The sequence below is a fragment of the Corythoichthys intestinalis genome, chromosome 15, assembly GCF_030265065.1.
Source record: "Corythoichthys intestinalis isolate RoL2023-P3 chromosome 15, ASM3026506v1, whole genome shotgun sequence".
Classification (NCBI taxonomy): Eukaryota; Metazoa; Chordata; class Actinopteri; order Syngnathiformes; family Syngnathidae; genus Corythoichthys; species Corythoichthys intestinalis.
In genome coordinates this window covers 16,091,100-16,118,854 of record NC_080409.1, presented here as the reverse complement: position 1 = coordinate 16,118,854, position 27,755 = coordinate 16,091,100, and the positions used below count along the sequence as shown (strand labels likewise).

The 27,755-nt window shown below is 40.4% G+C and overlaps 2 protein-coding genes across 2 annotated transcripts; one reads left to right on the top strand and one right to left on the bottom strand.

Moving 5' to 3' along the window:
* Nucleotides 1-71: 71 nt before the first annotated feature.
* Nucleotides 72-20,323, top strand: xgb (x globin). Its single transcript, XM_057860476.1, has 5 exons — nt 72-400; nt 9,078-9,185; nt 14,134-14,254; nt 17,928-18,008; nt 19,855-20,323. The coding sequence occupies exons 1-5, from the start codon at nt 228-230 to the stop codon at nt 19,969-19,971; spliced, it is 600 nt and encodes a 199-aa protein (XP_057716459.1). The 5' UTR covers nt 72-227; the 3' UTR covers nt 19,972-20,323.
* On the bottom strand, nt 20,043-27,317 carry srp14 (signal recognition particle 14). Its single transcript, XM_057860477.1, has 5 exons — nt 27,163-27,317; nt 26,685-26,757; nt 26,403-26,515; nt 26,275-26,307; nt 20,043-20,781 (listed from the first exon to the last, which is right to left on the bottom strand). Exons 1-5 carry the CDS (start codon nt 27,184-27,186, stop codon nt 20,692-20,694), a joined length of 333 nt encoding a protein of 110 aa, XP_057716460.1. The 5' UTR covers nt 27,187-27,317; the 3' UTR covers nt 20,043-20,691.
* Nucleotides 27,318-27,755: the final 438 nt, after the last annotated feature.

The following is a 27,755-nucleotide window of genomic DNA, read 5'->3' as shown; positions in this document are numbered from 1 at the left end:
GAAGTTAGTGTGTACTAGACTAGCTATCATCGTAAAGGCATATCCGCCGTGCGTTTTATTTTGACGTGTCATTTCGGCTTTCTGTAGTTTATCATATCAAAACACATGAACTGAGAGCCGCGCTCTCCGCAAGCAAGCTTCAGCACGAATACTTTCTCCTTACGGTTTAATTTCAGCTTTTTCCAACTTCGGAAGTAGGGAAAAATACATTTTATTCTATACGAAGAATGGGGTGTGCAATATCTGGCTTGGCTGAAAAGGCGGACTTGGGCGAGAAGAGCACTCATGATGCTGGAGGAAGAGGAGAACATCTCAGGCAAGATCAGATTGACATGATCAAGGAGTCGTGGAAAGTTATCAGGGACGATATCGCAAAAGTTGGCATCATAGTGTTCGTCAGGTAAGCTTGTTCAATGTTTATTCGCTGGGAAAAAAAAAAAAAAAGAGTCAGGTGCGTCAAGGACCCCCCACCACACCACCACGACCAAAAATAAAATTAAAAGATTAATGTTGCTAATTCACTTTGGCTAACTGTTCGTATAAACACAACTATGATATTAACTCATTCACTGCGAGCCCAGGTCAAAGAAGATTTGTTGTGGTAACAGATTTGTAATTATAATGCCTAATACTGACGGTAATAGACGTCCAATTCATTTTAAATGGGAAGGCCTGGGATTGCTTCCAGCCCCTCCTAGTTGAAATGCATTGGACGTCTATCGCCGTCAGTGGCAGCCAGAGTTAAACTATGTGAGGTCACAAGGGATTTATAAAACAAATTAATACAATAAGATTCCCAAAGCAATATACTTACGGGCCACATTTATTTGAATGTGGTTTTATTTTTTCAATTTATTATAAACTGTTTTTTTGTGTGTGTGTGTCATTTAATTGTATTTAGAATTATTCATTTTGTATTACTAATATTTTTGTTGTTGCGTATTTTTTAAACATATACATTTTATTACTATTTGAATGGCTGATTTTTTCCCCCCGTCAAAATGTATTATTTTATTATTTAACATTTTATTTAAAATATTTTTTTATTGATTATCGCATTATAAGTGTGAGCAATTAATGCTACAAATGGATGTCAAATGGGGGACGAAAAATACTAACACCAGGCTGCAACTCTGTGACCCGTGTCCTATAATGTAATATGTAATGTAATAAAAAATATTTAAGAAAAAAATGACAGCGGCTCAAAGTATTTAAATATGTAACTCGCAAATTTCGAAAATTGAAACAATTCAAACGGTGTCAGTGTCTTGAAGTGCCTGTGACAGCATAAAAAAAAAATCTTAAATAGCATTATTATGTGAATTAGAATCATATTTGGAGACCATTCGACTATATACAACAATTTGGCAAAGTGCAGATGACGAGAAATTAGTCTTTTAATCTGCCTGTCATTATAGCGCTCTAGCGTCCACAGCTGGAGGATGACGTCGGCAGGGTAACGATTTCATGTGATTTAGAATCCAGCCCATTGAGGGGGAATTATTCAGAACAAGGAAAATGTGACGAATAAAGCAGCAAAATGTCATGGTTTCAATCCCTGCAGGATATTCTTTTTATCGAAGTATTTCTCCCCAATTGCTAAATAAATGGTATGGCCATGACAAATAATAGTCTTGTGCTAAATGGAATATGAAATATTAAAAATGCATTTATTCAGTACGACAGGGCAAAGTTACTGCATAGTGGTCAAAACTGCCGACTTCATCCTCTCCTGAACGGTATTTTATGCCACCGGAGTTAGTCCAGCTTTTGTCATTTCCCTACCCCGTCTTCGGAGACTGAGGAAAGAGCGTAAACAAAACACAAGGCGCGACAGCTACCCAACATGCTAACCCGAACAGAGCAGCTTTTGCAAGTCCTATTCTCGCCTTTCGAAAACGAAAAATCACACAAACTACCTTGCGGGGTTGATTGTCTTTACCGATTAGCCAGCCGTGGGCGGCGAGCAAGTTACAGCTCGTCGTTCTGCTGCGGCTCCGGCGGGCAGGCAGAGAGGGTAGAGAGGGGAAGGAACACCGAAAATTCGCATTCTCGGAGGACAAACCAACCGACGTCAGAGCGGGGGGCTGCCTGAGCCCAAGCCGAGGATAGTGGTCTATTGGTGGCCACACGAAGAGGACCGAGGAGGTGGAAGTGACCATGGTGTGTGACAAGCCGTCGTCAGGCCGAGTGGCCTTCTTGGAGGACAAGGAGCATTGTTACCCACAAAATGCAAGCCACCTCCTTGTTAAAACGTGTGCCATGATCCCAGCATTTGACATAATATAAAACACGTAGATTCCCACTTTCTCATTGGTTCAATGGTCTCACTGTTGTCGGACTTGTTTTGGCCATTATCCGCAATGAACAGAAACTTTTTGAAAACCAAAAAGGCTCACACGCCTCTCCCTGGTGCAGCACTTTGGGCATGTCACAAAATAAGCTAAATCCGCAGTCGTTCTGCATACTGTAGTATTGTCTGTATACTGAAGATAATTAGTGCGCTGACGTCACATCCGCATCCTTAGTCAATCCATGAAGTCGTTTTCATGGCACGGGATTAAAAAAATTGGATAAATATATCGATCGCTTCCACACACATCCAAGCGGTCTATTTCATTCAGGAGCGTAAAATCAGACTTGAAATATGAGATAAACATGCTTTATGCTGTCATAGGGACATTAAGTGTCCATTTGTATTGTCTTGGAGAAGCATATCAGTACGTGAGTTATTGTTAGATCGCAGAGTCGTCCTATTTTTTTCCATAGAGAAACCACACACATACTGTATACCCATTCATATAACAGCTGAGAGTCACCTTTCAACACAAACTCCCATTCAAAGTGTAAATTGTCATACTAGAGAGTGTGCTTTGAAATCAAATTTGGATTGCATTTATGAACAACTGTTTGAGAAAGCCAACTGATTCATTAGTCTGCCTCCGACTTATTTTATTTTCTTGTTTAGTTTGTTTAAATAAAATAAGTCATTGACGTATACCTCACCTGCCACTTTATTCGCCATGCTAGTAACGGGTTGGACCCCATTTTGCCTTCAGAACTGCCTCAATTCTTCGTGGCACATTGATTCAACAAGGTGCTGGAAGCATTCCTCAGAGAGTTTGGTCCATATTGACATGATGGCATCACACAGTTGGCGCAGATTTGTCGGCTGCACATCCATGATGCGACTCTTCCGTTCCACCACATCCCAAAGATGCTCTATTGGATTGAGATCTGGTGCCTGTGGAGGCCATTTGAGTACAGTGAACTCATTGCCATGTTCAAAAAACCAGTCTGAGATGATTCCAGCTTTATGACATGGCACATTATCCTGCTGAAAGTAGCCATCAGAAGTTGGGTACATTGTGGTCATAAAGGGATGGACATGGTCAGCAACAATACTCAAGTAGGCTGTGGCGTTCCAATGATACTCAATTGGTACCAAGGAGCCCAAAGAGTGCCAAGAAAATATTCCCCACACCATTACACCACCACCACCAGCCTGAACCGTTGATACAAGGCAGGATGGATCCATGCTTTCATGTTGTTGACGCCAAATTCTGACCCTACCATCCGAATGTCGCAGCAGAAATCGAGACTCATCAGACCAGGCAACGTTTTTTCAATCTTCTATTGTCCAATTTCGATGAGCTTGTGCAAAGTGTAGCCTCAGTTTCCTGTTCTTAGCTGAAAGGAGTGGCACCCGGCGTGGTCTACTGCTGCTGTAGCCCATCTGCCTCAAAGTTTGACGTACTGTGTGTTCAGAGATGCCCTTCTGCCTACCTTGGTTGTAATGGGTGGTTTTTTGAGTCACTGTTGCCTTTCTATCAGCTCGAACCAGTCTGGCCATTCTCCTCTGACCTCTGGCATCAACAAGGCATTTCCGCCCACAGAACTGCCGCTCACTGGATATTTTTTCTTTTTCGGACCATTCTCTGTAAACCCTAGAGATGGTTGTGTGTAAAAATCCCAGTAGATCAGCAGTTTCTGAAATACTCAGACCAGCCCTTCTGGTACCAACAACCATGCCACGTTCAAAGTCACTCAAATCACCTTTCTTCCCCATACTGATGCTCGGTTTGAACTGCAGCAGATTGTCTTAAACCATGTCTACATGCATAAATGCACTAAGTTGCCGCCATGTGATTGGCTGATTAGAAATTAAGTGTTAACGAGCAGTTGGACAGGTGTACCTAATAAAGTGGCCGGTGAGTGCATATCAGCGCTTTGCCCACAAGAAAAAATAAAATCAGCAGCTTCTTTTTATTTGAATGAAAATGACTTTAGTCTGATTTATGTACTGAGGAGTTCTTTTTATTTTTTTATACTCTGAACCTTTATTAAAAAGTTTTATGTATCTAAAACAGTAGTTATAGACTACAGTTAAGTCAGGAAGCTGTGATAATATATCATTTTTGAAGGAAATAATCATCTTTTTTGTCTTCATTGTTACTTACAAGTTGCCTAAAAAAGCTTCAAGTTAAATTGCCAAGGTAATTTAAAAAAAAAGTGACATTTATCCAATTAATCGTTCAATCAATCGTCCAGTTAATCGATTATAAAAATATTCGTTAGTTGCAGCCTTAGTAACAACATTTTTTTTTCTTTTTAATTCATGCAAAATGACTTGCATTTGTGAGGTAGTTCATTTCAACCTCCTCGATCACATTACCGAGCTTTACTTATCCCTCAAAAGCCTGGAGCCAATAACATCCCCCACCATAATCGCGTCATATTGCATCTTCATATTACATCACGTAGCACAATTCTTCTTCTACTGCTGTTTTACTATTAACGGCAACAGTCACTCATTGATTTTGAATGGGGTATGTGGGTGGACCTTTAATGGGAAATAAAGCTTCCCTGGCCTTGTTATTAAGCTGAGCTAATGAGGCATGAGAAAAAGGCTTACAAATATTAGTCAACAAATCCTGCTATTATTTTTGTAGAAGAAAAAATGTCATTGCAGCGATTGTATTGTTTTGTTCGATAGTGTGGGTGTGCCTAAAGCAGTGACCAAAAAGTGTGCTGTACATGTGAAGAGTCGTGGTGGATGTTCAGGCTTCAGCTGTTGGATGTAGAGCATGGGGGTTGTATAGGTCACATGGCTTGGAGCCCAATTAATGCCATGTGTCCCCAGTGTGACCTTAGCGTGTTAGCCTGGGAACGGATGAGCCGCTTGTGGCGACCGCATCGCCTCGCGGTGACTAGAAAAAGGATTTTATTCGAAAAGTACTTTCATCTCCCGCGACAAAGATGCTTTATTCCATCACTTTAGGTCAGCAACGACATATGCGCCAAATATACGCAGCGGCAATTAAAATTCCATGAGAGCTATTTGAATAGTACATTGTGTCAAGAAGAATATTTTCATTTCCAAAAGACTGGCTACGAAAACAATAGAGAATAAAGATGATAATGACAACCTAGAGAAGGTTGAAGACTAAATCAAAAACAACAGAGTGGACAATTCCTTTAATTGCAGTTCTGCAAAGTGTGTGTGTGTGGGGGGGGGGCTGACAGTGTATACGTTATACATCCTTGGTAAAGCATGATGCTTCAAAGGATACAAACTTCAGATTTCATTTCCAGAAATTTAACCATGGAACTGATACATCATTTGGAGAGCAAAATGAACTCAAAAGTCAACTATTTGTGAGACAAAGGTCAAAAATTGAAAATATACTGTATATGGCGGAAAACACAGACAAGACTCAAAAAGCAGTTTCTGCTCTTGCACTCCTCTTTAAAAGAAACTGCTGTATTTTAAGCCAAAACAACAGTTGTGTTTGATCGAACAATATATCTATATGTTGCCATAGCAGATTCATGGCGCATTAAGCCCTGAACTATTTTTAATTTGTCCGTTTTACCCTGAAAACCCCCGTTTACAGACGTCACGCAACCGCTTGGGTTTCAACCCAGCCATAAAACGAAGGTAATAAAATTATATTTATTATTCAAAATGTCTGTCGTTTTTAGCTTAGAATCATTAATTGATGTCTCCTATTTCGTATATAAAAAAAAACGACTTAAAAAAATTATTCACTCACATATTTTAAACTTTTAAACAAATTATGTCACAATGAAAAAAAATGGCATCTGTAAAAAAGTCATGGATATCTACCTCATAACTATCGCTTAATTGTATTTTTTTTTTTTTGTTACTGTCGCATTTTCTCCGATGTGTTGGATGATAAAGAATTGATCCAAACAAAGAAAAATTGGGGGGGAAAAAATGTTTAAAAGGGTAAATATATGAAAAAGAAAACCGCGACCACTCCTTGATGTCTGCCATTTCTGCATCGCGACCCTTGTTATATTACCATGTTTCACCTATAAAATCCCCCAAAAATCAAGCTGTGGCAATTCACAGCTGTGTTTTGCACAGCTGTGAATTGATACATGCTACATGGAGTTTTTGGATCGAAACAAGGTAAGTATGCGATAATATCTCCTTAAAGTCATGGCGTCTGTAATTCTGCTCTCGCGTGCTCTCACCTCCAGATAGGGTTTTGCTGTTTAAATTTTTTTTTTTTTTTTTTAATGCCCTCCTGTTCAAAATTTGTCTTCCCCCAGAAAATAGAGATTTTAAGCTTTCCAATGATGCACACATGCATATCGGACAATTTTGAAAGTTGGCCAAATTGGGGGTCTCAGATCGAAACTTCATGTCACCTGAGTGTTTTCCGCCATATACAGTACTGTGCAAAAGTTTTAGGCAGGACACCTGGTTAAAACTTTTGCACAGTACCTTATATTTTTATTATATCATGTATATACAGGATATACTGTATGTATATATTTTCCCCAAGTGGAAGCTTCCATGATCCTAATAAATTTAATAATTAAAAAAAAATATATACAGTACTGTGCAAACGTTTTAGGCAGGTGTCCTGCCTAAAACTTTTGCACAGTACTGTATATTTTGGGCGGAAAACAGAGACATTGCTGAAAAAGCAGTCTCTGCCCTTGCACCCCTCTTTAAAATAAACCTTTTCATTTGTCCGTTTTACTCTGGAGACCCCCATATACAGACACCGCGCAACTGCTTTTGTTTCAACCCAGCCATAAAAAGAAAATAATTATTTTATTTGAAATGTCTATCATTTTTAGCTTAGAATATTTAATTGATGTCTAATATTCAGTTTTAAAAAAAAAAAGACAAAATTTTCACTCACATATTTTAAACTTTTAAACAAATTACGTCACAATGAAAAAAATAGTGTCTGTAAATAGGTCACGCCTATCTACAGTAACTATTTCTTAATTGAAATTTTTTTTGTTTCTGTCGCATTTTCCCCGATATTTTAGATGATAAATATCGATCCAAATAAAGAAAAATTGGTTAAAACGTTTAAAAGGGTAAATATTTATACCCAAATTTACCGCACTTTTGAACCCTACTCCTCTCTCCCGCCCTCATCTCTGACTGACTGTATCACTGAAATAAAAATCTGGTTCACCCACAACTTCCTAAAACTTAAGAGTAATAAAACTGAGGTGCTCCTCATTGGCTCTAAATTCACCATCTCAAAAAACCATAACATTTCCCTTACCATTGACAACTCCACTGTTTCACCCTCCTCCCAAGTCAAGAGCCTAGGAGTAATCCTCGACAACACACTTTCCTTTCGATAGTACATCAATAACATCACCCGGATTGCCCACTTTCACCTCCGCACCATTAATCGCCTCCGCCCTTCCCTCACCACACATTCTGCTGCAATTCTGGTCCACAGCCTTGTCACTTCCCGCCTGGACAACTCTCTCCTCTTCGGCCTCCCTCATAAAACTCTCCATAAACTACAACTGGTCCAGAATTCAGCTGCCTGCATCATAACCCGTACCCCATCCATCCACCACATCACTCCAGTCCTCCAACAGCTTCACTGGCTCCCGGTCTACTTTCGAATTCAGTTCAAAGTTCTCCTCCTCACATTCAAGGCCATCCATAACCTCGCCCCTCCATACTTGTCCGATTTCATTCATGTTACTACTCCCTCCTGTGCCCTTAGATCCTCCTCCACCATACAACTGTCTGTCCCCACCGCTCACCTCACCACCATGGGGAGCCGAGCGTTCAGCCGCTCGGCTCCCCGGCTTTGGAATTCACTCTGACCCGACCTCAGGAACACAGATTCCCTCCCCCTTTTTCAATCAAAACTCACCTGTTCAGACTAGCCAATCCACAATAATCAATAAGTTCTTTTTTAACTGCCCATATATCTCTTCTAGTATTTTAAATGTTCTTAAACGTTCTATACTTTCATTTTCTCACTTTTAATATGTTTAAATGTTTTAAATGATTGAACGGCGACCTTGAGTGCCAGAAAGGCGCCTTCAAATAAAATGTATTATAATTATTATTTGAAAATATCAACCACTTCTTGATGTCTGCTATTTCCGCATCGCGACTCTTGTTATATTACCGTGTTTCAGCTATAAAATCCCCAAAAATTCCGGCTGTGGCTACTCACAGATGTGACTTGACACTCGGTGAGACATGCTACATGAGGTTTTTGGATCAAAACAAGGTAAGTACGCGATAATATCTCATTAACATCATGGTGTCTTTAATTATGCTCTCTCATGCTCTCACCTCGTGTTAGGGTTTAGGGGTTTAAATTTTTTGTTTTTTTTTTAATGCCCTTCTGTTCAAAAAATTTTTCCACTAGAAAATTGCGATTTCAAGCTTTCCAATGATGTATCACACATGCATATAGGACAATTTTGAAATTTGGCCAATTTGGGGGTGTCAGAGCGTAACTTCAAGTCACCTGAGTGTTTTCCGCCATATAGCCTATATTTTGATGGTCCCTATTGTGCTTTTTATAAGCATACCAAAGCTGTTAAGACGTTTGAAATTTGCAAAGTAATCACATTTTAGTTCTTCCTATGTCAATCAGAATTGAGTGAAATGATCTTTTATTTCCTTGAAAATCTACATACATAGAAAGCCATCATAGAAAGTGTTGCACGATGACATCTCAATTTAAAAAGTTGATTGATGATGTTCATCTAAATCAGCACCAACACAGTTTTCATCCTTGCTGCCGTCATCGTTGTAACAGGCTCTTCGAGACCCATCCCGAATGCAAAGACGTTTTCTTCCTGTTTCGGGATGTCAAGGACCTGGAGAGGCTTCGGACCAGCAGAGAACTCCGAGCGCACGGGCTACGGTACGTCACGTGTGCTTTCAAACCTGAACCTAAGAAGGTTTCCTACTGAAGGCCCAGGTACCAAATGCATGGACCACAACTGAGGAATAACTTTCACCAAAGAGCTCAGTGAAAAGATAAAAGTGGTTTTTTTGTTGTTTTTTTTTTTGACAACGTATTTTGTACAATTATTATATTTAACTCACTAGCCGAGATTGCGGGCGCTAGACGTCCAATAATTTTTGACTTAGAGGGCAGCAATCGTTCAATAACTGCCAGCCGTCCAGTCAAATTGGAGTGGACGTCTATCACTCAGTCAATCGCAGTGAAACCTGATCACTCAATGCCAGCTATCCCAGTTCAAATGGATTTAAAGTGCCTATGACAGCAAAACGCATGCCTTTTTCATATTTCACGCGGTATTTTAGTCTCCTGAATGAAATGGACCGCTTGGATGTGTGTGGAAGCAATCGATTTATAGATTCAATTTTTTAATCCCGCACCATGAAACTGAGTGACTTTCTGGATTGAGGAGGAATGCTAATGTGACGTTACCCGGGTCAGCATCTCACAATACAGCATTGCTTTATAGCATGCAGATAGACTGCGGATTCAGCTGATTTTGCGGATTAGTTCATTTATTTTTTGCATCACGCCAGCAAAATGTGCTGCAGGGTTTTGTTGCTGCACCACGGAGAGGCGTGTGGGCCTTTTTGAGTTTCAAAAATTCCTGTTCACCGCGGAGATTGGCCAAAACAAGTCCGACAACTGTGGGACCATTGAAGGAAGTGAGTAAACATCGTGTTTTGTACTATGTCAAATACTGGGATCATGGCATTCATCTTAATAAGGAGGTGGCTTGCATTTTGTGGGTGACAATGCTTCCTGTCCACCAAGAAGGCTACTCGGCTGACGACCGGCGGCTTGTCGTACACCCCCCTCGGTCCTCTTTGCGTGCCCGCCAGGAGGGCGCTATACTCGGCTTATGCTCGTGCGATTCTCCTTATCGTCCATACTTCAAGCCCCTTCTGCCCTCTTCGTGTGCCCGGCAATAGACCACTATCCTCGGGTCAGTCTCGGGCAATTACGCGCTCCTCCGACGTCGGCCAGTTTGTCCGGCGGTCATTCTCCAGCTGCTTCCCCAGCATATGAGCTCTCCTGCCTGCCGCAGGGGAACGACGAGCTGTAACTTATTCACCGCCGGGGTAGTTGCCGATCGGTAAAGACAATCGATAACCCCGCCGCCGTGTGGAAGTCTCCGGGGTAGTTTTGTGTGATTTCTCGCTCAGAAAGGCGAGAATAAGATTTAGAAACGCCGCTCGATTCGGGTTAGCATGTCGGCTAGCTGCCACGCCTCCTGGTTTGTTTATGTTCTCCGAAGCCGAGGCAGGGAAATGACAAAAGCCGGACTAACTCCGGTGGCATAAAATATCGTTTGGGAGGTGCAAAAAGTCGACATGCCATGTTGTACTGAATAAATGCATTTTTATTATTTCATATTCCATTTAGCACAAGACTGTTATTTCTCATGACCATACCATTTATTTAGCAATTGGGGCCAAATACTTAGATTAAAAGAATATCCTGTCAAAATATTGGAGTAGAGGGATTGAAACAATGACATTTTGCTGCTTTCTTCGTCACATTTTCCTTGTTCTGAATAATTCTCCCTCAAATCTCGCAGTCGGCGTGATGTCACGATGACGTCATGTCGCATAGCAACATGTCGCCGTTTTGAGAAGGGGGCACGGACAGGTGAACATCCGTAGACAAACGTCTGAAATTCATATATTTCAGCTGTGTTTTGCGTGTTTTTTTCATAAAAACGTCTTAAATATGACTTATTATTATCACGAGTCACAGCCGACAGACGCGAGGAGGCGAAACAACTTGAAATTAGCGTGTATTGGCTTGCAAATTCGCAGCTGATACCTGGATAAAAAATCCAAAGTAATGTCCTGAAGTGGAGTTCGGAAACATCTACAACTACCTCATAAAGTCACCCAGTAAGTTGACCTTTATCGATTACGTGGAATAGGCTATGTACTGTCTGGAACTGAGAAAATTGGTAGTATTTACGAAGTGATTATTTCTGCCGTAACCGGTGGTAGTAGAACTAAATGGGGAGTCACGAGGCAAGAACGCAGTGCATGAGTCACGTCACGGCAAAATAACCAATTCCCACCAGGCCATTAATATACTGATTGACCAATCAGAGCAGTTCACGGCAAAGGAAAAATAACGCTTTGCGAGTTGTCGGTTACAGTAATAATAACCACTGCCTAGTGTATTGAATCCTAGCAGCTAATTGGGACAAAAAAAAATCTGATTAAAGTTTACTCACCCGTAATAAAATGTCGGCTGAAAACGTAAATGTGCCTGGATTTAGGTTCCCACAGGCGAGAATGGTCCACAGAACAGTATTCTTTTACTGTTCCTGGATTGATTGTTTTCAGCCATTTGTTTCTCCTTTTCTTCTCACGAGGAAGAATGAAGGGCTTCAAATGCGGCTCCGAACTCTTCCTTGTTACAACCCGCAACACAGCAACTTTTAGTCATTCCGACGGAAAAAAGACCGCAAATAAGACAAAAGTTCAATGCGTTTGTACTATAATGCACGACAGAACAACTGCTTGAGATTCGTGTTTTGCCCCCTTTTCAATTTGGCGACTCTTTGTTGTGGCTGGTGACGTCATTAATGCCCGGATGTCCGACTGCGAGAATTGGTTGAATTCTAAATGAGATGAAATCGTGACCCTGCCGACATCATCCGCCAGCTGGGGACGCTAGAGCGCTATAATGACAGGCAGGGCTAAACAGCAGATTAAAGACTAATTTCTCGTCATCTGCGCTTTGCCAAATTGTTGTATATTGTCCAATCATCTCAAAATATGATTCTAATTCACATAATAATGCTATTTAAGATTTTTTTTATGCTGTCACAGGCACTTTAATGCATTTGATTATCAATCGGAGTGACTATATAAATTTTACTACATTGTTTTGTACATGTAATTCTCAATGGAACTGCTTATAAAAGGCAACACTACAACAGGATGAAAATGTAAATGAAAGAGTAAATTTAGACCTTTGTGTCCAAACCACTGATTTTGCATACCTTCATTGTAGCACTGCACCGGCACCGTACCGATTCGGTGTTAAAATGACGTCATCGGTAGCGGAGAGTACTGAGAAAAAATAACATGCTGATGCTGCGCAAATTGTACTCTTTGAGAGCAAGTTTCCATTTGCCGACTGCCCTACCCAAGATGTTCGCCAGGAAAAAATAGGAGTGCTTGTAGCAGCAGACTGGTGCATTTTGCCAAAATGTCATTGTATGAACTCAAAATGATTCTCACTTAGTAGTTTGTGTGGCCGTCCACGTGCTTGTACACATGCCTGACAACGTCAGGGCATGCTCCTAATGAGAGAACAGACAGTGTCCTGGAGGATCTCCTCCCAAATCTGGACCAGGGCATCACTGAGCTCCCACAGACAGACAGAGGAAGACCTTGGCGGTGCTGGACGGACCTAAACAATGTTCTCTATTGGGTTTAAGTCAGGTGAACGTGGGGGCCACTCAAAGGTTTCAATTCCTTCATCCTCTGGGAACTGCTTGCATACTATAGCCACAAGAAGTCTGGCATTGTAGTCGACTAGGAGGAACCTAGGTCTTACTGCACCAGAGTAGGTTCTGACTATGGTTCCAAGGATTTCATCCCGATACCTAATAGCAGTCAGGGTGCAATCATTTAACTTGTAGTGATAAGCCTCACCAGACCATCACTGACCTACCACCAAACTGGTCATGCTGAATGATTTGCCGGCAGCATAACATTTCTCCACAGCATCTCCAGACCCTTTCACGTCTGTCGCATGCGCTCAGGTTCAACCTGATCTCATCGGTGAAGAATACAGTGATGTATTTGACAATTCTGGTGGTCTATGGCAAACGCCAATCGAGCTCTGTGGTGCTGGGCAGTGAGCACAGGGCCCACTACAGGACGTCAGACCCTCAGGTCACCCTCATGGAGCCAGTTTCTGATTGTTTAGTCAGAAAAATTTGACACCACTGGCTTGTTGGAGGTCATTTTGTCGGGCTCTGGCCATGCTCATCCTGTTCCCCTTTGCACAAAGGAGTCGATGCCGATCCTGCTGAGCGTTAAAGGACCTTCTACAGCCCTGTCCAGTTCTCCTGAAGGACCTACCTGTCTCCTGGAATCTAGGAAGACTAAGCTGACACAGCACACCTTCTTGCAGCGATTAATGTACCATCCTGGAAGAGTTGGACTACTTGCGCAACTGTTGTACCATCAAGGTACCACACCATGCAACAAAATGATCCATGGCAAATGAAAAACTGCAGCAGTAGAACATCAGCCAGTAAAAAATCGGGTGCCGTCTCATTGTTGTCCCTCTGATGCACCTGTTGATTATTTCATTACCAACAACAACCCCACTGCTAGTTAACTGACCAGATCAATATCTCATAGGTTTGAATGATAGGTTGCTATACTCTGATTAAAAAGGGTTTCTGAATTTTTTTTTTTTTTTAAGCAAAAATGGTATGGATGCAACATTAATTGAGATAAAATAAAGATGAATTTGTTGCAGCTTCTTTTTTTTTCCTGGTAATTTCTGACTCAGGATGCCAACATGAAGTCATGTTGCATGCGGCGCAGAGCAAGTTGTCCAATAATTATAACTTTCCACTCCAGTAGAGACAGAGCATTGCCACTTTCCTCCTAGTGCATCTGAGGCAGCCAATTATTGCCGGTGGAGATAAAGGTGCACAAGCATAGTGGCACATACACACGCAGGAACACTAGCTTGGCTAGTGCAAGTGTGAGGATGCGCAATCAAGTCATGTTTCCATTTGAACGGCTGAAGCATGAAATGTCAGCAGCCTTCCACCGCAGAGCTGCTTTGTCACTTTCAGCAATACGTATGACTCTTTTTTTCCTTTCAGAGTAATGTCTTTTATTGAGAAAAGCGTGGCCAGGTTGGACCAACTGGACCGACTGGAGCTACTAGCCATGGAGCTGGGAAAGAGCCATTACCACTACAATGCCCCTCCCAAATACTACAGTGTAAGACATCAGCCATTTCTTCTTATGAACATAAGGGCAGTCACTAGACCTAATGCAATACTGGGGGCACAGCGGGGCACTGGCGAGCGAGCACATTTTTGTTTTCCCCCTTAAACGCACGCTTGATTGGCTGATGACTTCAGCCTCCTCCGCCCCCTTCGAAGACGGGGAATATTTTCCTGTTTTTTTCCTGATAGCAGCAGCCACTGGAAGTAATGTAAAAAGACGTTAATGTTGTGCAGGTGGGAAACACCACAATTTTGCTACTGAAAGTCCGACCTACATCAGAGTTAGCACAACATTAATCTGTGTGAATTTCCCGAACTCCAGTAGGAAGCTGCTTTGAGAGAAATATCCTCCTGTATGTTTTCTTCTTAACGTTAATTAAACTGTGAGAAATGTAGTGAACTGAGGTTTACCCCCTTCTCCTCAATTTTCATTTTTATTCATGTGGTCTTAAAGCAGCCCAAAGAAGCTTTGATTTTTTTTAAGTTTGGCTGTGCTTGTGAACGAAAGCAGTATTCGTGTTTTACCCGAAGGCAGGCTCTATTTTTATTTATTTTTGTTATACTGTATGCTAAGTTTTTTCAGGTAAATTTAATTTATATAGACAGACAATGTTGAGTGGTCTTAAGACAAATGTTTATTTTTTTGCATTCCTGGATAGTTAGAGATAGTATTATTATTATTATATTATAGAGATTATTAACAGGTTTGTATTTATTGGGTCTGTTAATATAGTTTATCCATCCATCTATACATTATCTTCCGCTTGCTCCGGAGTCGGGTCGCGGGGGTACCAGCTTTAACAGGGAAGCCCAGACTTCCTTCTCCCCAGCCACTTCAACCAGCTCCTCCGGCGGGATCCTAACCCATTCCCAGGCCAGCCGAGAGACAGTCTCTGTAGCGTGTCCTGGGTCGTCCCTGGGGCCTCCCGCCGGTGGGACATGCCCGGAACACCTCTCCGGAGAGGCGTCCAGGAGGCATCTGAACCAGATGCCCGAGCCACCTCAGCTGGCTCCACTCAACGCGGAGGAGTAGCGGCTCAACACCAAGCCCCGAGCTTCTCACCCTATCTCTAAGGGAGAGCCCGGACACCCTGTGAAGGAAAATCATCTCGGCCGCTTGTATCCGTGATCTTGTTCTTTCGGTCACGACCCACAGCTCGTGACCATAGGTGAGAGTAGGAACGTAGATCGACTGGTAAATCGAGAGCTTTGCCTTTCGGCTGAGCTCCTTCACCACTACGGACGCATACACTGCACCGATCCGCCTGTCGATCTCTCGCTCCCTCCTGCCCTCACTCGTGAACAAGACCCCAAGATACTTGAACTCCTCCACTTGGGGCAGGATCTCATCCCCGACTCGGAGAGGGCACTTTTCCGACTGAGGACCATGGTCTCGGATTTGGAGGTGCTGATCTTCATCCTAACCGCTTCACACTCGGCCGCGAACCGTTCCAGTGAGAGTTGGAGGTCACGGCTTGATGAAGCCAACAGCACCACATCATCTGCAAAAAGCAGAGATTCAATGCTGAGGTCACCAAACCGGACACCCTCAACGCTTCGGCTGCGCCTACAAATTCTGTCCATAAAAGTTATGAACAGAATCTGTGACAAAGGGCAGCCTTGGCAGAATCCAACCCTCACTGGGAACGAATTCAACGTACTGCCGGCAATGCGGACCAAACTCTGACACCGGTCGTAAAAGGACCGAACAGCCCGTACCAAGGGGCTCGGTACCCCGTACTCCCGGAGCACCCCCCACAGGACTCCCCTAGGCATACGGTCGAACGCCTTCTCCAGATCCACAAAACACATGTAGAATGGTTGGGCGAACTCCCATGCACCCTCGAGGACCGTGCAGAGGGTGTAGAGCTGGTCCGCTGTTCCACGGCCGGGACAAAAACCACACTGCTCCTCCTGAATCAGAGATTCGACTTCCCGACGGACCCTCCTCACCAGCACCCTGAATAGACTTTACCGGGGAGGCTGAGGAGTGTGATCCCTCTATAATTGGAACACACCCTCCGGTCCCCCTTCTTAAAAAGGGGAATGACCACCCCGGTCTGCCAATCCAGAGGCACTGTCCCCAATGTCCACGCGATGTTGTAGAGGCGTGTCAGCCACGACAGCCCTACAACATCCAGAGCCTTTAGGAACTCCGGGCGGATCTCATCTACCCCCGGGGCCTTGCCACCGAGGAGCTTTCCAACCGCCTCAGTGACTTCAACCCGAGAGATCGAAGAGCCCACCTCAGAGTCCCCAGACTCTGCTTCCTCAAAGGAAGGCGTGTCGGTGGAATTGAGGAGGGCTTGGAAGTATTCTCCCCACCGACTCACGACGTCGCGAGTCGAGGTCAGCAGTACACCATCTTCACTACTGCCATTTAAATTAGCTAATAAAATCCATTAATCATGGTTTTCAAAATGTTTCTTTAGTAGATTTCGAAAACAAAGGTTTGAATCGATGTATCACCTGAACCAACACATACAGCAATGCACTGCAAATACACACCTCCTTAAAACGAGTTGAATTACCTTGTTTCCAGTGTAAATCTACTAGAAATAAATTGGAATGCTCTGCCAGTGCTTCAAGTAAATTTTACTCAGATTTCTTGAAATAAGAAAAATAGTTAGCTGGAAATAAGACTTATTTTAAGTCAAATGTGAGACTAACCCTAGTCAGAAATGTTCTTAATTCAAGAATAGATATTGTTCAACACGTTATTTGAAAGCAATATTTTTTCAGGATATAGGTGAAAAATGACCAACTTTTAGATGTATAGGCTTAATAAGAACAAATAGTATTATTTACTTAAGTGGAATAATCTGACATATTAATTTGTCAACTAGTCTTTCACACTCAAAACAAGACTGTGAAATTTATTCGACTAGATTTAAGAAACATTTTCAGATTAAGACGTTATAAATTTGCAGTGTGAAAGTATAAATCAATACTTTTTTTTTTTGCATTGATCATTTAGTCTATCAATTAATTAGATTCATATTTGTGAGAAATGTAACTGAACCCCGTTTACTCAATGTTTGGTTTCATTATTGCCAAGATCGTTTTTTTTTTAAGATTTCATTTACTTGTTTTTGCTTTGAATTGATGTTGTCATTTTGAGAAAGTTAAATACAAAAGTAACCAATAATAATAATAAATATTAATAAAAATAATTGCAATGATAAAATACAATTTTATGTATGATGCAAAGTAGCGATAACAGAACTCTATGGTTTAAAAAAAAAAAATTTTGAGGCTGCCTTGATCTGGTATGTGCTTAATGTGGTACATTAGGCATAAAAAAGATTTAATTATTTTTCCATTTTATAACATTTTTTTTTAGTTTTTTAAAGTAAAAATAGTATTTTGTAAATATTAAAAAAAAAAAAAAATTAAAAAAATCAAATTAAACCATAAAATAAGGACCAGACAAACATTGTCTTGATCTTTTAAAGTTTTAATTTTTAAAAAATATATAGTTAAAAAAAAAAAAATTCTATATTTTTTTCAATTAAAAAAAAAAAAGTGGGTGGTCATATTAGTATTATTGTAAATGATAAATGAATGAATACAATTCCTTAAAATCATCATTTAGTTTATGTTCAGTCAGTGTTGGCTTTGTTAACCCACCATTATTTCAATAATGTTTTGCGTCATCTTGACAGTATGTTGGAGCGGAATTCATCAGTGCTGTGCAGCCCATCTTGAAGGACAGATGGACTGCCGAGCTGGAGGAGGCATGGAAGGTGAGAGGCGCACATCATCTTTAAATTGCCACATGGCAACTTCTCTTTTCATCCTTCTGCTGTAATTTGAATTGTTTATCACGAGTAAGTTCAATCCATTTGTGCTGAGAGGGTGGCAGCGAATATTGGATGTCTATACACTGTTGGCCAAAAGTATTGGCACCCCTGCAATTCTGTCAGATAATGCTCAATTTCTCACAGAAAATAATTGCAATTAAAAATGCTTCGGTAGTAATATCTTCATTTATTTTGCTTGCATTAAAAAAAAAAAAACACACACAAAATAGAAAAAAAAAAAAAAATCATTATAATTTTACACAAAACTCAAAAAATGGAACAGACAAAAGTATTGGCACCCTTTAAAAAAATCATGTGATGCAGCTCTAATTTGTGTAATTAGCAGCACCTGTTACTTACCTGTGGCACATAACAGGTGGTAGCAATCACTAAATCACACTTGTTGACTAAACCTCTGTCCTGTGTCCTTCTGTGTATAACATTGCGCATGGAGAAAAAAAAGACCAAAGAACTGTCTGAGGACACGAGAAGCAAAATTCTGAGTAAGCATGGGCAATCTCAAGGCTACAAGTTCAGCTCCTAAGACCTGAATGTTCCTGTGCCTACCGTGTGCAGTGTCATCAATAAGTGTAAAGCCCATGGAACTGTGGCAAACCTCCCTAGATGTGGACGGAAAAGAAAAAATGACAAGAGATTTCAACGAAAGATTGTGTGGATGGTGGATAAAGAACCTCGACGAACATCCAAACAAGTTCAAGCTGTCCCGCAGTCCGAGGGTACAACAGTGTCAATCGTACTATCCGTCGGCGTCTGAATGAAAAGGGTCTTTATGGTATGATACCCAGGAAGACCCAACTTCTGACCCAGAGACATAAAAAAGCCAGGCTGGAGTTTGTCAAAACTTACCCGAGAAAGCCAAAAACATTTTGGAAGAATGTTCTCTGGTCAGGTGAGACAAAAGTAGAGCTTTTTGGGAAAAGGCATCAACATAGAGTTTACAGGGAAAAAAACGAGGCTTTCAAAGAAAAGAACACGGTCCCCAGAGTGAAACATGGCGGAGGTTCCCTGATGTTTTGGGGTTGCTTTGCTTCCTTTGGCACTGGACTGATTGATCGTGTGCATGACATTATGAAGTCTGAAGACTACCAACAAATTTTGCAGCATAATGTAGGACCCAGTGTGAGAAAGCTGGGTCTCCCTCAGAGGTCATGGGTCTTCCAGCAGAGAGATCTGAAAATGGCAGTTTGGAGAAGGCACACTTCAAATTTCAGATACCTGGAGCAGTTGGCCAAAGAAGAAGGGTCTAAAATTCCAGCAGACCATTGTAAAAAACTCATTGATGGATACCGAAAGCAGTTGTTCGCAGTTATTTTGTCTAAAGGGTGTGCTACCAAGTGTTAGGCTGAGGGTGCCAATACTTTTGTCCGGCCCATTTTTGGAGTTTTGTGTAAAATGATGTTTTTTTTTTCTTCTTTTCATTCTCTTATGTGTTTTATTCCATTGGAAGCAAAATAAATGAAGATATTACTACCAAAGCATTTGTAATTGCAATCATTTTTTGGGGAGAAATTGAGCATTATCTGACCGAACTGCAGGGGTGCCAATACAATTGGCCAGCAGTGTCGGGCCATCAATGACAGCCAGTGAGATCATTTTGAATAGCGATTCCAGTAAACGTTCGCATTAAAAAAAACTTTTGGCCTGTAAATATTAAAATGCAAAATACAAAAATGTTAGGACTCATCATAAAAAGCAAACAAATAGTTGAGATTATGTGCTGCTCTCTTCTGGTTGAAACTGTTATTGCCTTTGCCTATGTGTGAGCCAGACCATGTTCCAGTACGTGACCTGCCTGATGAAGCAGGGCTACGAGGAGGAGGACAAGCAGAACCAGGTGGCAGTTTCCACAAAGGAGAGAGTGGAAAAGACGAATACGGCACTCTGAGACGCTCATTTAAAGCCTTGCAGTACATGTTTGCTCTTCATTAGCAGAACAAACACAAATTCTGCAGTGACTTTTTCCAACACGGCACTTTATTAGTGAACTTAAATTCTGCTGTGGGCCCGACGAGGCACGCTGCCTAGGGCGCTCTGGATTTCCTGTCCAGAAGATTTCAGTACATCTCATACTTGCAATTTAGCTCGATTCCAAAATTGGATTCACATTTTCAATGAACTTATATTTTTCTTTCTTCTTTTTTTTAACAAAGAAAGCAGGCCAGGTGTGGCAGCTTCAGGTTTCTACATGGAGACTATAACCATTGTATTTATTACATAATCAAAATAAAATGACTTGAAACTTGGGATACCATGCATTGTTTCTCACAAAGCAATACATTTCAAAATAATCCTCTAAAAGTATTTCAAATATAAAAAGTGACTGCTTTCACAATCCTAATTTGAACATAAATAGGAAGGGTAGCCATTCAACAAGAAAAAAAGCACCGGACTGACTGGATTTGGCTCCTGACGTCGATTTGCGCAGTATGACAAATCCTCCTAGATGGCACAGAGCAGTCGTCACGACATGCGATCGTGGCAAAAATATCGAAGTTGTCGTTGGGTGTGTGAGCAAGGATTGAGTGGGCTGACTGACAGGAGAGGGTCCCACTCCCATATTCTTAGACTGGAATGGGATCAGTTCATGAGGTTCTGAGTCTTTTGCTCATTGAGTGGCTTTGGTCTTCTTGCTTTTGCTCTTCTTGTCTTTCTTTTTCAAGCCATCAATGTGCGCTCGCAGGAGGTTGGAGTATGCCTGCAAATAATCGGTTCAATCATTACACAGCACATCGCTCAGTGTTTATTATAATTCTTGAGCTTGTTGGTATTCGTGTACAGCGTTTTGTTAAAACTACCGTAGTTTTTAAAGTGGTATGTAAATAAAATTGCGATGATATTATGGCATCCGGCAGTCACTATGCAAGCACCAAAAAGAGAAAATACCTTGATTGTGTGCATGCCAGCAGAAATAAAATTAGAGTCAAATGACACAATGTGTCTTTTTTACAATGTCTAACAGTGAAAAAAATCTAAATATAAACCATTATTTCCCACAAGTATGCGAAATAGCCATCGTGAAACATTTTTAAATGTGAGTGCTATTTTAGTCAAGAATGCAACAACTAATAGAGCAATATTGATAAATAAATTAGTTACCAACTAATTTGATAATAGATTTTTGCAGGGAGCTATTAACAGTCCCATTTGGGTCCTTGTTTGTGTGTAATGTGAGGCTGTGCGCGCTAGTGATTACAACAAAAGAGTGTTCACTGCTACAGTCACGTTGGTTTGCTGAATTAGTACAGTAATATTACAAAGTGTTGAGAGTTAGATTGTATTTTGTGTTGTTAAATCCAGTGTGCGTCCTTCAGAGGTTAGCAAATGAAACCATTTGTATTGTTTGTATTCTTTGTTGATGAGAGGTTACTACTTAGCACGGAGTGCTAAGCTAGTTAACGATTATACCAGTGTCTTATGTGTCAGTTTGTATTGTGTTTTGGAGAAGCATATTAGCACTTGAGTTATAGCTAGATAGTAAACTTGTCTCATTTCTTTTTTATAAATAAACCACACACATAAACACATTTAAATAACAGCTAGGAGTCTCCTTTAACACAAACTGCAAATTGTCATACAAGAGAGTGTGCTTTGAAATTGGATTTGAATTGTATTTATGAGCAACCGTTTGATAAAGAAAACTGATTCATTACCAGTGTTGTTAGAGTATAACGGCATTTTTTTTTTTCAGCAGTGAGTAATGTAATTAATTACTTTTACCATCTTTGCAACACCGTTACCATAACTGACGACGTGAAGGGGCGGTTTAGTAGCGTTACTACAATTTGGTTGAATTAATGTGTCCGTTTATATTGTGTTTTGGAGGAGCATATCAGCACTTGAGTTATTGTTAGGTAGTAAACTTGTCTCATTTCTTTTTTATAAAGAAACATACACATAAACACATTCAAATAACAGCTTAGAGGAGGGCCGCAGTGGGTGCAGGATTTCACTCCAACAAAACAAAACCACACCTTTTCACCAATCTGGTGTTTTATAAGTGTAATCAGTTGATTGCTGTCAGGTGCTGCTTGTTTTAGTAGAAACCACATTAGTTAAAAGTTCTGTGCTTGATCGGTATGAACAAAAACCAGGACCCACAGCGGCCCTCGACGACCGGTTTGGAGACCCTTGGCTTAGAGTCTCCTTTCAACACAAACTGCAAATTGTCATACAAGAGAGTGTGCTTTGAAATTGGATTTGAATTGTATTTATGAACAACCGTTTGATAATGAAAAGTGATCCATTACCAGTGTTGTTAATAACGGCGTTAGAGTATAACGGCGTCATTTTTTTTCAGTAGGGAGTTATCTAATTAATTACTTTTACCATCTTTGTAACGCTGTTAGCGTTGAGGACGTGAAGGGGCGCTTTAGTGGCGTTACTACAATTTGGTTGAATTAACCACTTGTCTGATTTTGTCACAGCTGCTCGGGAGGTAGCAGAGCGGGAGGGAGGAGGAGTGAAATGGATGATAACGCTGTTGCAAATAGGATGCTAGGTGGCTCGTAGCGTTAGTATAGCATTCGCGTTCACATTAGCATTTAGTGTGGCGTCATTTTAAACCCTCGGGCAACTCTTTTTTTGCATACAGTTCGTGGTGTACAAGTGGGGACAATTAATTGAAAATAATGTATTGTTTTCCTGTTGAGTATGCATTATCATCACCAAGTTGGCATTGTCCTTGTAGATGCTACAATATACCAAATACAGTCACTTGCCCTAAACTTTTCTTGAATGACGTATCCATGAACTTTGTGCGATGTTTTTAATCAAAAAAACTCGAGCAAAGGCAGGATATTCAGAACCTTACCTGCATATTGAAAAAATATATCTACAGTATATATATTAGGGGTGTGACGATACACACAAGTGCGGGTTCAGTACAACAGAAAAAACAAAAAGGCTTTTCCCACAGCATTTGAAAGTTAAAAGTTTGTATACCATTTCACCATTATATAGGAAAAATAATAATAAAATGCGTGACCTATGTTTTGTTTTTATGGAATGAAAAAACAATTCAATTCAGCCAGTTAATATAAACATATTTGATGTGACAAATGTTATAGAATGTAACATGTAATAACGTGTAGAGTATGAAAAGTATCAGTTACCTTGAGTAACTAATTACTCTTATAATGAGGTAACTGAGTTACTCAGTTACTTTTTGGGAGAAGTAATTTGTAACTAACCAATTACTTTTTAAAGCAAGATTAACAACACTGTTCATTACAGTTTGCCTCCTCATTAGATTTTGTTGTTTAAAGAAAATAAATGAGTCATTGACACAATTTATGTCAGCGCTTTACCCACAAGAAAAAAAAAGTGTACCGAGAAATTATTTTTATGTTTTATACACAGAACCTTTATTAAATCTTTAACAAATTTTATGTACTTAAAACAGTTCAGTCGTAGACTACAGTTAAGTCAGGAAGCTGTAATAAAATATTTTTGAAGGAAATAGTTATCCATTTTGTTTTCATTGTTATTTACAACATGCCTAAAACAACTTACAAGTTAAATTGTGAAGGTAATTGAAAAAAGTGCCACTTATCCGATTAATTGAATGGTTAATCAATTATAAAATATAATCATTAGTTGCAGCCCTAATTTTAGTAAATGAAATGTTTGTATCTCAGTTTGTCCTGCGTACTCATTACGCGTTGGCTTTCCCACTGTAATATGCGGATATTAGAGAAACAAGATTTACTGGACCCAAGATGTGAAAATGGCTTCGTCTTGAGTCTCATACAGAGACAGACAGCGTCAGATTGAACAGGTACAGAATCTAAAACGTGTGTGCTTTTTTTCTTAGCTACTTTATACCCGTTTCGAGTGTATCAGCATTCATGTGCTGTGCGCGGATGGCATGACTGATATCATGATCGTTTCACAATGCCTGCATTTTGTACGTCTAAACATGATATTTTATCTTATTGAAGGTCTAAGAAATGTGCAATTTAGATTAGGGGTGTGCCGTCTTAGGCACCCCACGATTCGGTTACGATTCGATTCTTGAACGATGATCATGGTATTGACTATGATCACAGTTATTACGATTATCATGATTATTGATGCATCGCACATTACTAATTAATAAAGTAAACAAACAAATTTTTGTCCATTATTTATTTAAAATATCCTAATGATTCAACAGGAACGATGGAAACATGCCCATACAACAAAAAGCTGCCCTTAGAGCAGAAATGTGAAGTAATTTCATAACATGCCAAATACGATCACAATTAAAGTAATTAAACATTGTCCAACAAACAAAGCATGAAAAAAATGATTTATATGTTGTATATTTGACAAAATAATCGCGTTTCCGAAGTTTGAGCCTGAAAGGGGACGAACCCGGAAGTGATACGTCACACCGGGAACAGCGATGGCAGCTCCATACATACGGCCGCCATACAAAGCCCTTCAAACAATGATTCAAACTTTGTTTTTCTATTAACACATCGAGCTAACAGTACGAACACAGCTTGGGGCTCTCGGTAGGAAGTGGCGTCTAATGGCGTGACGAAATGTAGTTTTTTCACACAAGCGAACAGATTACAAAGCACCACTTCAGTGTTGTCCCGAGACTACATTTCCCATCATTCACTGCGTGAACTGCGCGCTCGCTGATTCGCTGCCAGACATTAAAACCAACACGCTTGTTGTTGTCACCTGTCAGCGGCTCTCGTACGTAAAACACAATCTAGAAGGCTACTAAGCGATCACCGTGAAAGAAACGCCAAACCATACAAATGCAATGCAATGCTTGAAGCATGAAGGTGGAAATACATAATACAAATACAAATAAATGTGCACAAACTCACCGGCGGTGCGTCTCTTACGGCAACGCTACCGTGAATTACCGCGACGCCGACCCACTTATATGCACATCCACACCCCTTTCCCGATTGACAGTGGATTAACCCTTTCGAACAAGATCGTAGATGACGCACAATTTAAACACGCTCAACCTAGCGAACGCAACAACAACTATGATCGGGGATTGCCACGAGTTAACTTTCGGCTAACATCGCTAGCTTATACTGTTCATTCCACAACAGTTGGCAGCTCTGCTTTGACAAAGTCATCAGTCATCTATCCAAAAATCACACTTACTTTTTGGCAAATCCTTGATCATAAGCAGACCAGTTAAGGAAGCAGGCATCTTCGAAGTGTTTGCAGCAGAGAACACTACTCGATGATGGCGTGAAATTCATTTGCTTCGTGCGAACGAAAGATGTCCATTAACGTGCCCTGCTATCCTTTGGCCACTCATACAACTTTTCGTTTGAGTGAGAATTAAAAACATCACCACACATAGCCGTGGCATCTAACCGAGAAGCAATGCAACAAACAATACTGTTCTATGGCGGACTTCCCTCGCACTTCCCGGTGTGACGTAATTTCCGAAGATTTCCGAAGAAAAGCATTTTCGTTGTCAAGGGCGTTGCTATGGGTTAAACAAAGAATCTGGAAGGGTTGCGTTAAAAAAAAAAAAAGAAATTATGCTTACAATTGTTTAGCCATTGATATTCTTCAAAAACATGGTTGGCCAACCTTAGTTCACATTTCCGCTTTAAGCTGCTTTTTAATTTATTTGTTTTTACAAGAAAGTGCAAAAACATTAACCATTTTAAAGGTAGTACTTATTTCTCTCAGCTATACAATAAAATTTCCACAGGTGGAATGAATTACACATTTTCTGGAAACAAAGTGTCTTTTAGACATAAGACTTCTTTTAACCAATATACTTTGTTTTCACAGATTTCTGTAGTATTTCACATGTTTGTAGTGTTACCAATGTACTTAATCATGGTTTTACACATTCTGCAAATGAAATACACGTTAGTGAATTAGCTAAGCGCTCGGCGCTAACTATTAACACCTAAAAAACAGCAACAATAAAGGCTAAACAGTACAAAAGGGTTCATGTACTCACCTCTTATAGATGCACACGAGCCTTAGCAACACGTGTCGAATCGTGATGCATGTAATAATCAATTTTTTTGGAACTCCTCTAATTTAGATACCTTAATATTTTGTCAAACCCTATTCCACATGATGGTCATTTATACTCTGTGTTCATGTCTATTGCTTTAATGGAGAACAGTACGTGACTTCAAAATGACCTAAAAATGTTCAAGCATTTTGTGAGAACCTGCAAAAACATCAGATTGACAAAACGTACCATTTGAAACTTGATTACTTCTTTGGTGCTGATCTGCAAGGGAAAAGGGTAGATTTGATGTAAAGAAGCACATAATAGGCAGGTGTGGAAAACAACAACATATTACCCAAATGCAACAACAAGCTCACCACTGTGCTAATTTTCTTCTTGCCATCAGAAGCCCTGAGAAGGCATTTATTGTCTGCTGGCTCAAAAGACTCCGAGTGGCCTTTTCTGGGTACCGGCTTTGTCCTCCCGTCATCTGGGGAACCGAATCGATCTCATTTACAGATGCAACTATTTGTTTAAAAGAGCACTTTTACAGCCATTGACCACAACGTGGTACGCAGATTGATCACATTTTTTTACTTTTATGAATCGACCATAAAATGTTGTTTTCACATTCCCATTATGCAGTGATGTCCACTTACACTTTTTCAATGTGATGACGACACTACCAGAGGATCTGCACTTCTGGAACAAACGTGTCAGCTCTGTTAGAAACTAAGAAACAAGAAGAACAAGTTTTAGAGATACAGCACAAACTGATACTTGACATACAGAATCATGTAAATGATGTTTAAATAGAAAAGGCTAGAAACAGTCACTCTTAAGTATCTGCAGCATTAGCATGCTCCTAAATAATTCATGTGTTTTATGCTGTTATTTTTTAATAAGGCATCGCCATGATGAAACACGAGGTTTTACGGTTTGGGAAAAAAACATTTCAGCGTTTCGCTTAAAGTAAAATTAACAGTCAGTACTCGCTAGGTACACAAGAACTGACGCTACTCGTAATGCTAATTAGACTTATGTTAATTCTGTTGGGCTTTGACAGCTGCATGCCTGTTATTTACGATTAAAGAGAAAAAAGGACATACATAAAAATGAAACATTGTTGATTCTTACCGAGTCGTTTTCAAGAAGCACCATATTTGCGACTCCAATTGAAAAGTACAGTTAGCCAAGTAACCTAATGCTAACGACAGGATGCACACGTACTCCTACTGGCAGGCTTCGCTCTTCCTCTGCTCAAGCCTTCACATCCGCCAATCTCGCATTTGTTGACCACAGCGCCATCTCCCGGCATGGAGCATGAATACTTATTACAAGCTATAATCAAAAGACACTTGGGAAACAAGCTGTTTTAGTTCTAATCGCTGTTAACAATTTTTTTAATTACAAAATCCAAAACTGATCTGTTTTCCTCTGTCACGTCAAGATCACAGTCTCCATTTACTTAATTAGTACTTTTAAAAAGTGCTAGTTTTATGAAAACAAATATTGACAAACAATGAAATATAAAATGGTCATGACAGCCATCTTTATTTGACACTGTTATGTTTTACAATGAATGTGGTTAGTTATGTGCAAATAGTATAGTAAGTGGGTAAATTGTAGAGAAAATAAAACTGACGTGATAAAAACAGAGCAGTTTTGGATTTCGCAGACCGAAAGCAATTTATACAGTGCTGGCCAAAAATATTGGCACCCCTGCCATT